At 39.7% G+C, this 15,935-nt stretch overlaps 1 protein-coding gene across 2 annotated transcripts; it reads left to right on the forward strand.

Moving 5' to 3' along the window:
• Positions 1 to 1,717: 1,717 nt before the first annotated feature.
• LTV1 (LTV1 ribosome biogenesis factor) lies at positions 1,718 to 15,771 on the forward strand. Of its 2 annotated transcripts, none has more exons than XM_045544497.1 (11): positions 1,718 to 1,919; positions 2,951 to 3,082; positions 3,966 to 4,139; positions 9,370 to 9,457; positions 10,939 to 11,080; positions 11,426 to 11,681; positions 12,965 to 13,092; positions 14,366 to 14,505; positions 14,791 to 14,843; positions 15,034 to 15,234; positions 15,361 to 15,771. In XM_045544497.1, the coding sequence occupies exons 1-11, from the start codon at positions 1,917 to 1,919 to the stop codon at positions 15,469 to 15,471; spliced, it is 1,428 nt and encodes a 475-aa protein (XP_045400453.1). In that variant the 5' UTR covers positions 1,718 to 1,916; the 3' UTR covers positions 15,472 to 15,771. The 2 variants fall into 2 exon arrangements, with proteins under 2 accessions (XP_045400453.1, XP_045400454.1); XM_045544498.1 differs by having other exon boundaries at positions 1,772 to 1,894.
• The last annotated feature ends 164 nt before the right edge of the window (positions 15,772 to 15,935 follow it).

A 15,935-nucleotide genomic window follows, 5' to 3' on the forward strand; every position in this document is an offset into this window, starting at 1 on the left:
AACAGATAAATACATACAGTAAATAGAATATTGCTCAAAAGGAAAAAAAAAAAAAAGCAAGCAATGTGGTTAGGTGGACAAGCTGAAAACAGACTTCTCAGATTTAAATCCCTGCTCTGCCATTCACTAGTTATGTGAACTTAACAAAGTTACTTAACTTTCTCATGCCTCATTTTTAGTATTGGTAAGATGAAGATAATGGCATCTTATTCATAGTGTCATGGTAATGAACAAATAGAGATAATTCATGTAAAGTGCCATAACATTAATTTATTTAAACAAATATTTATTGAGTATATGTGGCAGGCACTCTTCTAGCCCCTGGGGATAGATAAATTAGTAAATAGATTAAAACGAAACAAAACCTGCCCTCGGGGATCTTGATTCTCTATAACAAACGGTAACAATGAATGTCCAGCACAGGAGTGTTATGTATTACTTTTGTGTTACAACGCAATATCCCAAGACAAATTTTGTGGTCCTAACCTAAATTGTTTCTATATATTTTTTGTAATAAAAGAATAATATTCCACAAATACTTATAGTGGTAATATGTAGGACATAAAGACCCAATCCGGAGGGGGCGGTGGCTCACGCCTGTAATCCTAGCACTCTGGGAGGCCGAGGCGGGCGGATCTTCTGAGCTCAGGAGTTCGAGACCAGCCTGAGTGAGACCCTGTCTCTACTAAAAATAGAAAGAAATTATCTGGACAACTACAACATATATAGAAAAAATTAGCCCGGCGTGGTGGCACATGCCTGTAGTCCCAGCTACTCGGGAGGCTGAGGCAGTAGGATCGCTTAAGCCCAGGAGTTTGAGGTTGCTGTGAGCTAGGCTGATGCCACGGCACTCACTCTAGCCCAGCAACACAGCGAGACTCTGTCTCAAAAAAAAAAAAAAAAAAAAGACCCAATCCAAGATAACTCAGACATTGGGACCACCCCAGAAATAGGGAAGGGAAAACAAATTTGAGAAAAGATCTGCTGATAAAACTCTGAATGCATTCATCACACTCTTTTGCCACCACTTGCCCCCCCCAAAAGCTATGCGAGTGCGCCAGCACCTGCCTGAAATCTTCTTAAGAAGGTATGCTTATTGCCTATTTGCTTAAACCACGTTAAAACAACTGAGGAACGCCTTGGAAGAGAATTAACATTCGTGCCCATCTAAGATAAGGTATGCAAACACCAGAGATTCCGAATATATTTTATTAGTTCAAATGCCTCTACAGCCAACAGAGTTTCCGGGTTTTTTTTTAACAGGACAGATGAAGGCAATTAATTAAGCGGTGGAAACATAAAGACCTGATTAAGTCTGGTGCAGGATACAACAGCAAGACCCCGGTCCCCCGTTGCTAAGGCAACCGGCCCCGGCCCCACCCAGAAGAGAGGGAACGTGAAACCTTGATGACCCAGGAGGGTGGCCCCTTCCCTTCTGTGGACACGGTTTTTTGTTACTGTGGGGAATAGGTAAGGGACACAAGTCAATGTGGACGCTATATTCATCCCCTCGGTCTCAGCAGAGGGGATATAAAAGGAGATTCGTCCACAAGCAGCAACTCCCATTTTGCGCCTCAACGCAAAAGCACCCCAAGACTCTCTTTCCCCAACGGGACAACTCAGGCCGGAAAAGCACCGCCCGCCTGGGGGTGGGAACTGGGCTAGCCCCACCTCCCGGTAGCTTCTCGCGATCGTAGAGACGCAGCAAGCTACCCGGAACTTCCGGCAGCGACCCGTCAGCTCGTCGGCGATTGGTTCATTTCCACGCCCTGTTGCGTGACGCGACCGCCCGGCTCCTGGGGTTGCACGTGTGGCGAGGCCTAAAGAGCTGTCGGTGAGCAGCGTCTTGGTCTCTTCCCGGACTTGCAGGGGGTAGTCGCAGTTCCTTTTGGAGGTGAGCGCCGCGCGGCTGCAGCATGGTAAGCAAGCTTCCGGCGTCTTGCCGGCGGGGCGCTGTGCTTTTGTAGAAGACAGGCAGGTTCCGGTAATGTCAGTGGCTGCTGCAGCCTGGCTGTAGGTGATGCCAGAGACTGCTTGCGGCCCCGTACCCCGGAATAGGTCACTGTCACCACTCCGAGCACACTTTGCAAGTTGTAGTTCCCACGGCTGAGCTTCCCTGGGGAGAGGCCCGAAGAGGATGGCCTCTCTCTGAAGCCCCTGGGGCCCTGCAGCTCTGAGCGCCTGCAGTTAACTAAAAATCTGTGACACCGGACTCAGACGCGCCACACTGTTTGTGCTCCATGGGGTCAGGCAGAGGGGGAGTTGCTGGTCTCTCCAAGCGTCGGGGTGGCAGGTAGGTGTCCACTTGTCTGTTTGCTCAGGGGAAAAGGAACTTGTGGGAGAGTCTAAGATTGCGCCCAAAGTAAGGCCCCTTAGTTGGTTTCTTCTCAGTTTAGAAAACCAAGATTGAATAGCGAAATAAGAATAGAAAGCGATGATAAATCTTAAGAAACTTTGTTTGTGTCTTGGTTTTATTTACTCGTTGGTAGATGAAGTGTTTGCCCTGTTTGGAACTGTCTACTCCATATTTTCTTGTGTCAAGTACCTTGTCATTCTGGTTCCACCCCCCATGGACCCTCCCTGAGCGACCAATCTAAACTCTTAAGTCTTTTGCGCATCACCTTGCGAATGTGTTTTCTTCACCTGAAATCACTATTTCGTTGATTTTCTTGCTAAGAACAGGGATTTTTATCTGACTTTTCCTCAGTTGTATTCCCAACTTCCATAACAAGTTCTGGCACAGAGTAGGTGCTCAACAAATGTTTGTTGAAGGAAGATTAAGTATGGATTCTGCAGAACACAGCTGATGTTACCTGCCCTAGAAGCGTAGATTTAAAAAATCTGTTGATCCTTCACATAACTTACTGAAGATGGACTGTGGTATTCACTGGGGGTTTTTTGTTGTTGTTTCTGGTTTTTAATGATTTGTTCTGACTCTGTTCCTTTGAAGCCTCACAGGAAGAAAAAGCCCTTTATAGAGAAGAAGAAAGCTGTGTCTTTTCACTTGGTCCACCGGAGCCAACGAGATCCTTTAGCAGCAGATGAGACTGCACCTCAGCGGGTTCTGTTGCCCACACAGAAAGTAGGTCCTGTTCTTTAGCCATTAAATTTGTAGGTGGACTGTTAGCAATTTTAAGTAAATTGCTAGCCAACTGTTATTCTCAGATAACTGGCCTTCTGGGAAGTAATCTATGACTTAGTTTTCAGTACCTGTGCTGATTTTTACATCGTGCATATTTGTTTTGATTGGGAGGATTATTTAAGACATTTAAATGAACAAATCTTGTAGAGTAATGGTAAATATTTACTAAACCAGCAGCTACAGTGCTGCGTGATAATTAGAGCACAAGCATATGCTTAATTTCTTCTTTCCCTAAGGTCCTGCCATTGCATAACCACAAACTGTATTTTGCCTCCTGGTCAGTCATCTCCTGAGATGTAAAACATGAGCTCGTGAGTTAGCTTTAGAAAATGCAAGGGAGTCTTAAAAGGGTTGATTTGATTATTGTTATTTAGGCTTATCCTCGTTAGGTGTGGATAAGATGAAAGGAAGTGTTGGGGGACGATGGCCATGCTTACCTTTTCAGTAAAGCCAGTTGTGTTGCATACTGAAAAGTTTCCTTGCCTATAAATATAAGAAGTTGTACTTAACTTTCAAGGCCCCCCCAGTTTTGTCTTCTAACCCTCCAAATACATGATAAAAACAATGTGTGTGTGTGTGTTTCTTGACTCGAATCGTTGCACAGAAATGTCTAGTGGATGGAGGAATTGTTTTCATTGCATTTTAATATTATGTAGCACTCTGGTTTAGAAGCTCTGTGTTTGTCAGGAATTCTTTGTCTTGTTCCTTTCAGCCAAAATGTTCATGTGCCAGCTGCCTCCTATTCAGAAAGCTGTGCTCATTATAAGGTTCCTGTGCCTTATCACTGGAAGAAGTGCTAATTCCATTTTGTTTGTTATCCAAGATAAACGATGAAGAAAGGCGAGCAGAACAGAGGAAATACGGAGTGTTCTTTGACGATGACTATGACTACCTGCAGCACCTGAAGGAACCATCTGGGCCTTCTGAGCTTATTCCCTCAAGTACCTTCAGTGCACACAGCAAGAGAGATGAGAAAGAAGAGACTTTAGTAATTCCAGTAAGGGTTTTTGGCATAAATATTTAAGTATGAGAGAGAGTGTGTGTGGGTGAGTGAAGAAACCATCATTTGGGGTAACAGTTTGGGGCAAGAACTGATGTCCGTATAAAGACCACAAAGATAGGCCATACCTCCACTTAAAATTGTATATGTACATACATATCATCAGGAGAGAGTAAGCCATCTCATCTCTAGTGGCAGGTGTCAAAAATAACAGACTTTTGACAGGTCTAGAACTTTTGATAGATGTGGCCATGTCAGGCAACACTTTTCAGTAAGAAGAAAGGAGCCAACATTCTACATGTTAACAACTTAATTGTTTCATGATCACAAACTCTGTTCTAAGATAGTACTTTTGGGGAATGTCCAGATCTTTAACATTTTTATTAAAGCTGCAGCTAACCATAAGAGAGGACAAATAGACTGTAATGAAATTCCTGTTACTCCTATAAACAAAAATGCAGTATGCTTTAATACTTTTAAGTACAAATGAAAGCACATATTTATATGACATGTCTGTTTTTTTTCCCCCCCGTTTATATTAAGGATGCCCATGTTGTATGTTTCTATTATTTTTAATGTAATGTAGAGTACATTTCCCTGTGGGAAACTTCTATATCACCTAGCACTTTAAAAAAGGAGACATTCATTAGGTTTATGGACAAAAGGGAAGAGACAAAAAGGGCACCAGTTTCCCCTGCTCTTCATTCTCTAATTATGTCATGGTCTAGGCATTCCTTTCTTCAGGGAAGATATGATTATAGCCTTTCTAGTTCATAGATTGTTGCTTAAGGAGAGTCAGAGGGTTAGGTTTCAGGGTATCATCCCTAAGGAAGAGGTAGTAACTGTAGCTATTCATTCACAAACTAGGTTTTGTAAGGCCCCAGATCCCACCACCATACCTCTGTCATAATATTTAATATAACCAACTTCTCTATTCCCCCTTCCCCAAGGTTATTAGTAGTAAGGTTCTTATCTTATTGGCTCACTTCCTTCAAGAACCCATTGATGGAGAGGGGGAGTCCAGTAGTGGCTCAACTTTATCTTAGGGAGAAAAGTTTTAAGAAAGTCTTAACCTGGCTGAATTGTATTGACCAGGAAAAAGGCTAGCTTTTAATCTCTAACTCATTTTGAGTAAAAGTAATCACTAATTGGCTTTTTAACAGAATAAAGCTCTTAAATGGATACTTCAGTGATGTTTACAAGGACAGGTGAATTATATTTTAAAAAAAAAGGCCATAGGTTTTCTGTAGCACTATGAAAAAATAGGGATTAATCCCATGTACTTTTTTTGACTTTAATTTGTAACAAACCTCTGAATTTGAATAGACTAGAAATATTGAATAACCCCTAGAAAGAGTGTAAGGCAGTATAGAAAGGCAGTATAGAAATGATTAATGCTTGGGCAGGCCCTAACTTTCACATACCGGTGCTGCCATAGCAGAACGTGGCTGGGCAAACTCACTATAGTTGAGAACTACTGCAACAAATGAAAAAGCAGTACTCTAAAAAGAAATCATTATATAAACTCTAATCGTGTGTGTGATTCTTTGACTGCTTTTCAAGATTTGACAAATTCTCCCAAAGGTGGTAAATTCATCAAACATAGGCTGACCTCTTCCCCCTTTTTTAACCTTAAACTTCTATGGGTAATCACAGAGTACCTTTAAAACCTAAAGACTATGTAGATTTTAGCACAATTCTAAAGAATTAATAGTGTAATATATAAAACCCATTAGATTGTACACTTTTTTTTGGTCGACTTTTCTTTTCTAAAATTGTATACTTTAAATAGGTGAATTGTATAGTATGTGAGTTATATCTCAGTAAAGCTGTTTTCTAAAAAAAAAAAAAACTACAGGAGAAGAACAGATCTTTGCTCATGTTTATGCTACTGAGAAACTTATTTTGGAAGCCATAACATTTTGCTGTGTGTGCACTGCTGTATGTAGCCTTTACTTGTGCTCCTCAGAGCCTTTTAATTCAGGGTGCTCACACTAGTGAGCCAGTGAGGATGTACGTCCCAGCTTTATGCGTACTAGTGGACTGAGGGCAGAGTGGGTAGAGAGATACGGAGACAGATGATGCGTGGCGGTTACCCTCACGTTATTACTGGTCAAGGAAAGGAAACTAAAGCATAAGGACCAGAGAACATAGGCTAGCAGGCGTTTAAGTAGATCACAGGGTGTTAAGAATGTGGAGAGTTCACACGAAGGAAGGTTCTAGGACAGTAATCAGGAAGGGCCTTATGCAGGAGGGTAGGAACTGACCTGGCCACTGAGGGTGGGTGGTACTGAAGGGAGAAGATTATTTCAGTCAGGAAGCAGAGATGTAAACTAGTATTGTGGATCACAGCGTCTGGCATGTGCGCGCTCAATACGTTATTTTGAAGTATCACATGACAGGAACTGGACTTGATTTGCATGGTCTAATGAGTAACAGGGAGAAATTTGGACATACAGAGTAGACCTTGATTTTACAGGGCCTTGAAAACCAGGAGCTTATGTACAGAGTGAAAAATTGAGACCTATTTTAAATTCAGGAAGGTTACGTGATAAAAATATTAAGGATGTTTAATCTGGCAGTGAGTATGAAGGTTGTATTAGGTATAGACTAGCTGAACAGTTGCTTGGTTAACCAAAATAGGGTGGTACCCAAAGGAAGGGAGTGAAATCATTGTATACAAACAACAGAATTCAAAGGAACATAGGGACAGAGAAAAATAATTTATAACCACCGTAGGATTTAAGGCACCTGACTCAAAGAAAGCTGTGTCATTACTAGAGGTTAGGACATTATCTCTAGTTTAAGATGAAAAAAATTAACTTTGGTTTTTTTTTTTTTTGGTTTTTTTTTTTGAGACAGAGTCTTGCTTTGTTGCCCAGGCTAGAGTGAGTGCTGTGGCGTCAGCCTAGCTCACAGCAACCTCAAACTCCTGGGCTTAGGCGATCCTACTGCCTCAGCCTCCCCAGTAGCTGGGACTACAGGCATGCGCCACCATGCCCGGCTAATTTTTTCTATATAGATTTTTAGCTGTCCAAATCATTTCTTTCTATTTTTGGTAGAGACGGGGGTCTCACTCTTGCTCAGGCTGGTCTCGAACTCCTGACCTCCAGCGATCCACCTGCCTTGGCCTCCCAGAGTGCTAGGATTACAGGCGTGAGCCACCGCACCTGGCCTTAACTTTGTTTTTGAAGCTTCAGGCAAATGAAATTATAAGACCTAGATTTGAATCCCATGACCCCATGTAATGACCAGTCTCAGGCAGGCATGCCATTTAACCTTTCTTAGCTTTTGTTCTCTTTAACTGAGACATGCTGATACCTCACAGGATTTGACGATTAAATGGAATAATGTACTAGAGAAAGCATTGTGAAGTAATGTAGGGAGGTTGCTTTTGAGGTGATGATGGGATTTACATGTTTTAAATATATAACCTAGAGCAGAGGTGAGAGAACACAGAATGAGTTGTAACAGTTTCCGAGGACTGTGATTACTAATTACCACAAACTGGGTAACTTAAAACAACAGAAATTTAGGCCACGTGCAGTGGCTCATGCCTGTAATCCCAACAATTTGGGAGGCCAAGGAAGGAGGTTTGCTTTAGGCCAGGAGTTCAAGATCAGCCTGGGCAATGTAGCAAGACCCTGTTTCTACAAAAAATTTAAAAAAAAATTTACCTGGGCATAGTGATGTGAGTCTTGTAGTACTAGCTACTTCGCAGGCTGAGGCAGGAGGATTGCTTGAGCTCAGGAGTTTGAGGCTGCAGTGAACTATGATTGTGCCACTTCACTGCACCCTAGACAACAGTGAGACCCCATCTCAAAGAAATCTCATTCTACAAATGTCCTTTAGACCTTGAAAAGGAGAAAAATGAGAGGTATTGTCAGAGGGAGAAAATGAGCCTCATCTGTGAGTAGGGAGGGGCTTTGGCTATACTCTGGGCTTCAGGGTGTGATCTGCAGGAGAGATGTGGAAGTCATGTGCCCTCAAAGTAGTCATGAACAGAAAGTAAGCTGCAGGAGAAAACCTGACCGTGTACATCACCCCTGCAGCCTAGAAGTCTAGCAAAAAAACCTATTTTTGTTTCAATGCAATGTCCAAAAAAAATTTCTCTGTTATAGGTAAAAATGAACAAGCTTTACCTTCCAATGATGGTACGAGAGTTAGGAAGAACTATTTCTAGGGTATGGAAAATCTAGTTTCCATATGAGGGTGGTTAATCATTTAGACTCACTGCTTGCATACTTTGCTCCTGCTGTGATTTTTACTCATTTATGTGGCTCTTCCTGCCTTTCTAAAGTTCAGCACTTGGGTAATAAGACAGAGGGGAATGGTGGGTATGGAAAATTATATTTTCCAAATATGCCCACAATAATACCTCCGGCCCACATGTTCTACAATATGACCTTTCCACTCCCCTGTCAAGATGTAGAGCTAATTCCTTTCCTCTTGAATCTTGCGCTGGCTTTATGATTTGCCTGTAACTAATAGAATGTAGTGGGAGTGAAGCTGGGTGCCTTCCAAAGTTGGGTCAGAAAAGGCCATGTAGCTTTTACCTGGTTCTCTTGGAACACTCACTCTGGGGGAAGCCAGCCACCATGTAAGAAGGGTGACAACTGAGGGACCACATGCTGCAGAGGCCATGGATAGGTAGTTAGGTGAGCAGCCCTAGTTGAACCCAGCCTCTGAGCCATCCCTACCAAGATACCAGACATGTTATAGACTCCATCTTGGAACCTCCAGAGTAGCCCATCTGTCGGCTTCTCAGCTGAGTAACATTGAGTGACCTCAGTCAACCTCATGAAGAGCAGAAGAAACTATGTTTAAAAAAAAAAAAAAAAAAAAAAAAAACCACAAATTTATGGTATCACAGTTCTGGAGGCCAGAAGTTCCAAAGTCAAGATATCAGCAGGGTGTTTTCTTGGGAGAATCTGTTGGATTCCTCATTGCTAGCTTCTGGAGGTTGCTGGCAGTCAATCCTTGGATTTCCTTGGCTTATAGGTACATCACTCCAGTCTACCTTTTTCTTCACATGGCATTTTTCCCATGCATTTCTGTGTCCTCACATGGCATTCTTACAAGGGACCACCCTGATCCAGTATGACTCAACTATAGAGCCACAGTCTGAAGTTCTGAGTGGTTTTTCAGGGAACACTTTTAATCCAGTACAGTAGTTCACATGTATTTCCAAATAAGTCTAATCATTGTGTAATTGCTTTTTTCCAAGAGCACTGGAATTAAGTTGCCTTCATCAGTGTTTGCGTCAGAGTTTGAAGAAGATGTTGGATTATTAAATAAAGCAGCTCCAGTTTCAGGTGTGTTTAGTTTCTTTAACTTTTCATGTGGATAAATCTGTGCTTTGCAAAAAGAAATGTAGAGTAATGATGTAGAATTTTTCTGTACGTTATAAAGTGTTGAAACAATTGAGGTATGTGTGGAATTCAGATTAGAGATTATTAGGAAGGAATGAATGTGACCTTGTCCTCCTGTACTACTGCCATCAAATCCTGACATCTTTAGAGTTCTGTTTGGAGAGGAAAGTCAAGAAACTCTTATTGGTGATCTAGTAGGGGAATTTTAACGTTCACCTGACCTCTCACAAGGATAATAATGTATTCGTTATTTAAATAGTGTAATTTTGAAAATAATCTGTTGTTTTTCAAAATTTCTCCTAAGAGTATATAAGTATTTTATAGAAGTTCATTTTATCATCTGCTTCAGGTACACTGAAAAATTTTTTTTCGTACACTATTTAGAAGAAACACAAAAGTCCACAGAAGTGGTGTTTGGTTTCTCCTAAATTGCGTTAATTATTGACTGCTTGCCCTGTGGCGTTCATACGTTGTTTCATGCTACAGACTTTTGAGTTGCCACCATGTGGAAGAGTCTTGGGGTTAAGCCAGAATAAAGCATAGTCCCTAATCTCAAGGAATTTACCTCATTTGGAAAAGATAGACAATAAATGGGAAATTACAATTATAGCACAGGTGGATAAACACTACTAGGTTGAGGGGCACCCAACCCAGCCTGAGGGAGTTGGGCATGGCTTCCTAAAGGAAGTGATGTCCAGGCTGATTTCTTGAGTAGAAGTTAGGCAGGTGGAAGGAGGAGTGAGATGTGGGGAAGTGAGAATATTTCAAACAGAGGACTGTGCAAAAGCAAAAGAACATGACTATGCATAACTGCATATAATTTAGCAAACCCACAAGGAAGGATATGGATTAAAAAGAAATGAGGCCAGAGAGTTAAGCAATGGCCACGCGAAGGGTGTCAGAGGCCACATCAGATTTTAAGCTTGAACTTGAACGTTTTTCTTTAACTCTAGAATTTTTACAGTTGGAAGAATATAGCTAAAGGAACAGGTAAGGATTTATTAAAATCTCATAGTCAGAAAAAACTACAAGGGTAACAGTCTGCAAATATTTGAGTTATTTCTAACAGATGAACTTAAATCCCAGTTCTTCCCTGCAGGTGAAAGCTTTGAATTTTTCTAAATAGACAAAGCTTAGTATTACAGATCTGTAATAGAAGAGTATTTTTACCAGTGGATATTAAAGGAAAGAGATTTTTTTTTAACTTGAAATTAGTAAAAGTTAATTACTTTAAGTCTATTCTTCACTAAACTGAACTTCTTACAGTTCTTAATCATGCTTTTATCCTCAATATATAAGTAGAATTTGGCATATTAATGACACTCAGATTGTTAAGAATTTGGCATATTATAGACACTCAGATTGTTAGGTGAATGAATTGTGCTTTCTTGAGAATTATTGCTCAATTTTTATTTTCCTTCTAGGACCTCGACTGGATTTTGATCCTGACATAGTTGCGGCTCTTGATGATGATTTTGACTTTGATAATCCAGATAATCTGCTTGAGGATGACTTTATTCTTCAGGCCAATAAGCCAACAAGAGAGGAAGAAGGAATGGATGTACAGTATGTGTGGTTTGTTTCGAAGCAGAGATGACCTGTTAATTCTTCAGTGGGATGGTAGCCATAGAATATTACAGTTGGAAGAGATTTTTGAGAACATTTAATCTGAAACCTTTGTTATTTCAGAGCAGAAAATATGAGACACGAGGTCTTTGAGTTGTTGATAGGGGCGAATGTCCTAGGGTCCTGATGGCCACTTCATTGCTTTTCTAACCATACCAGATAGCTTCACTATTCCTGCCTAAACAGGAACCATTCCTGAAACACATTCTGGTTTTATGTAAAGTTGTTTCGTTCTGTTATTTTTTAAATTGTTTTGACAGGTAATTTATTACTGTTTGACTTTAGGAAATCTGAGGATGAGGATGAGTGGGAAGATGTGGATGATGAGAACAGAAGAGGCAGTGATGATGATGACTGTGACTCTTTGGGCCCATTATCAAATGACAATGGTATGTTTGCCCCCGGAAAATCTCATGGAGGTCTAGAAAATCACTTGTTCTGGGACGAGGAAACGAAAAGTCGCTTCACGGAATATTCTATGACTTCCTCAGTCATGAGGAGAAATGAACAGCTGACCCTGCACGATGAGAGGTTTGAGAAGGTAAGATCCCAAAATAAGGGACATTTTAATACTGTCTGCTGGTAAATTTTATTAAAAAAAAAAAAAGTAGATTGTGACCAAAAGCTAAAATTTTCAGTATTAGGAACAGTCTGTCTCCTTATTAAAATAGAGCATAAAACCACCCAGTTTTGATTCTGGAAAGAATTTTAAGGGTCAAAGCAATTAGCTGATCAAAATCTGCCTTTCCTCTTTGAGTTCTTGATTCTGAATTTCTCTAACTGCAGTCCTCAAAGTCATGCTGTTTTCCTAAAACAATGGCCTGAGTGTAAACAAAATTCCATTTCTTTCAGTTTCTCATATCTGGAGTTTTCAGACATAACCAACACTAACAAACAGAATGGAAATAGAGAGTAGGGTGCTTTGGAAGCCTGAATTGTAACAGCCTGGTGCTGTTTTGGCAGACTCACTCCAGGGCTTATGAAGCTGTTCGGTAGCTTGTCTATGCAGGTTCTGTATCCCACTTATCCTATTTTTCTGTAGCACTCAACACTTCCTGACATCGTCTCTAATGTGCTGCTTCATTACGTTGTGTATAGGTTTGTCTCTGAATAGAATGTGAATTCTCCAAGGGCAGAGGTTTTGAACATTCTAAGCCCGAAAGTCGTGTCTGGCACATATTAATAGTAAGAATGCAAACTGTTTAATAAATGAAGGAATGGTTCCTTCAAAATAAATCTAAGATAAAGGTTCTCACTTTGCTACCTGCTCACTAAACACTAGTTTCCCTCTTCTCTCAAGAGATGCAGACTGTTAACTACAAATAATCTCACTCTTTAGGAGGAGATATTGTCACCCACTCCTTACTCTTTGACAAAGCCTAACAGTGTTAACAGAATTTGAATAATGCAGTAAATATCATCTAAACAAGAATAAATTTATACATTAGTAGGAGACCACTCAGTTACATAGATCTCTTAGTTTGTATAACCAAGGAATTTGAAAGTATCTTTAAAACATTCTGGAGTAAGGATACTTGCCTAGAATTTTGTTCTCTGAGCTAATTAGAATACCTGCCTTTCATTTCCATGTTAAATAGAAGCTTATTTTTAGTCTAATGTAAATGTTAAAGTACTGGGCAGAAACGTCTTCCATGTGCTATTGCTATGGTGATAAATCTCTGCTAATATTTTAATGGTAGTTGTGATCTTATGATAGTGCTTAAATATTGTGTGGTAATAAAATTAATGTAAAAACATTTAAATGCTGTGGTCTTAATGAGTACATTTGTTTTTCATTTTATCTTTTCTCTGTTCATATTCAAGTTTTATGAGCAATATGATGATGATGAAATTGGAGCTCTGGATAATGCTGAATTAGAAGGTTCCATTCAAGTTGACAGCAATCGCTTACAGGAAGTTTTGAGTGACTACTATAAAGAGATGGCAGAGAAGTACAGTGACTTTTCTTTTTCTTATTTAGCTGCTTTTTTTTTTAAAATCTCCAAATAAGGTCTATAGTTCTACAACTGAATTGAGGAAAAATATCTACCTAGTCAGATTCAATATTAAGAAAATGATACATGTTTTCATAAACATTGGTGCGCATATATATCATCTGTTTTGCCTACATTTTGGTATTAAGAGTTCTGAAGCAGAATGTGATAGTGGGAACATACTGGGAACCACCACTTTTTCTGGTTCTTTTTGAGACAGGGTCCAGGCCTGGAGTACAGTGGTGGGATCATAGCTCACTGTAGCCTTGAACTCCAGAGCTTAAGTGATCCTCCTGACTTACCCTCCCAAGTAGCTGGGACTATAGGCATGCACCACACACCCAGCTAATTTTTCTATTTTTTGCAGAGACAGGGTATCACTCTTGCTCAGGCTGGTCTTGAACTCCTGGCCTCAAGTGATCCTCCTACCTCAGCCTCCCAAAGTGCTGGGATTATAGGCATGAGCCACCACACCCAGCCTGTATTTTTTACTTGAGAAGAGTCATGGTAGAATAACTGAGGATTAGAGTGGGAAATATGAGGACACATTCCAGTTGGAGAATAAGATGGTGCTGCTAGCCTTTTTGGCTGAAGAATTATTCTGACTTATAAGTACCCACTTTCTTTTCATCTTTTGAAATGCCAGGTGTTCTGAGAAGTAGGTATTTATATCTTACGGAAAGATAAGGGTTTGTCTCTCCAGCTGGATTAGCAGAATTGACTGGCCAATTATTTTGGCAAGTCGGCACCCACATCAAAGTGACTTCTCTGAAGAGAAGCTATAATGTAGTGTTTAAATCTACTTAAAAGGTCTGGTGTTCCATGGTCACCGTAATATGTAGATCCCACAGCAGGGCAGGGAACAACATACTTTGAGTGAATTATTTGAATACTTCTTGGAGAGACCCATGGATTAATGCTTTTCTAGGCTTAAAACTTGTTTTCTTAGGAAAGCTGTTATCTTGTTTAATGTATTATAACCTTGCAAAGACACAGATAAATTTTGCCTACTTATCAGCAGAGTGAATGTCCATAACACACTGGAAGGAAGAGGCAAGACGGGGTAGGGCAAAGTTTGATGGGAAATGACAAGACAGGGGCACAGAATTATGTGGATTATAAAAATTGCTGTTTCCATAGCTCTTTAAGTGCACTTTTAGTGACATATTGTGTAATAATGGGTGTTTTTTCCCCCCATCCTCTGTCTTCATTTTTAAAAACTCAACCAAAGTTGTGTAAAATTGAATACTCTTGAACCTTTCGAGGATCAAGACCTGCCAATGAATGAGCTCAACGAGTCTGAGGAGGAAGAGGTTGTTACTGTAGTTCTTGAAGAAGCCAAAGAAAAGTGGGATTGTGAATCCATTTGTAGTAAGTGTATTAGTGGTCACTTTAAAGTATGTTAAAGTATGAAGTATATCAACTTTGATAAAGTGCATATATAAGTAGAAGTTAAGCTTTTAAGGAATTTATGAAGATGATTTGGAAAGAGTAATATTCCTATTACTAAGTTGTAAGCAACTTATAAAACATTTATAAGAGAGACTTTTTAGTGTTTTGTACTATGAAAACACCAAGGTCAGGTATATAGTAGAAAATCAGTAATTTTTGCTGAACTAAAAGTATGCTTATTGATTCATGATTTTTTTTTTCTAGGTACCTACTCAAATTTATACAACCATCCACAGCTTATCAAGTATCAACCAAAGGTAAGTCCTAGTCTGCTGAGCTATTTGAAGTATGCAGTGCAGAAAATAGAGTGCACACATTTTCTTACAGTAACTTTATCCCTTTGTGCCCAGTAGTGCTATTAGGAAAAGCACCAACAGTGTGTCATTAAGGAGTTATTTTTTAATAGGAATAGGAAATAACTCTAGTGCCATTTTATCTTTATTTCAGCCCAAACAAATCCGAATATCTTCTAAAACAGGAATACCTCTCAATGTCTTACCCAAAAAAGGACTCACAGCAAAGCAAGCTGAACGAATGCAAATGATTAATAGCAGCGATCTGCCTAAGGTATCAACCCAACCACGTTCTAAAAATGAAAGCAAAGAAGACAAAAGAGCAAGAAAGCAAGCTATAAAAGAAGAGCGCAAGGTAAAATGATAGTTTTCAAATGTGAGATTTACAAAGAACTAGTGGAGGGGAAGTTATTGGGATTTTCTTTTGTAAAAGTGTGTTTCAGTTTAAAGATGGGAATAACATGAGTATATTCTTGTATAGGAACGAAGAGTGGAGAAGAAAGCTAATAAACTGGCATTTAAACTGGAGAAAAGAAGGCAGGAAAAGGAGCTGCTGAACTTGAAGAAGAATGTTGAGGGTCTGAAGTTGTAGATGGTGAGACATTTAGGATAAGGCATGTTTCCTATTAGGAGCTCTTCATTATGTTCAATAATCAACTAAGATGTTCAGAAAGACAAAACTGTATGTTCTGCCATTTTTACTGGCAGATATTGAAGAGAAAAATACAATATTGTATTATTTTTATACCAGCAAGTTTCCCTTGCCACCTGTCTTGTAAATATTGTAATATTTTAAGTTTAATATTATAAGCTTAGATTTGCTCTGAAATAAATGACTTCATGAATGTGAAATGTTGGGATAAATTAAAGGAAAATACCTTCATAACTTGAATGGAATTGGTGTATTCATTTATTTGTATAGTTGTCGTAGTTGTTTTTTACAGATGTCCTCAAATATTTCTTTGAAACCTCTTCACGCCTTTTTAGGAATTACATGGTTTAATTTGCTATAAGTAGAAAAGTGGCCTGGTTAAACTCAATTTTGAAACGCTGAGT

This window comes from Lemur catta, chromosome 2 (genome assembly GCF_020740605.2).
Source record: "Lemur catta isolate mLemCat1 chromosome 2, mLemCat1.pri, whole genome shotgun sequence".
NCBI lineage: Eukaryota > Metazoa > Chordata > Mammalia > Primates > Lemuridae > Lemur > Lemur catta.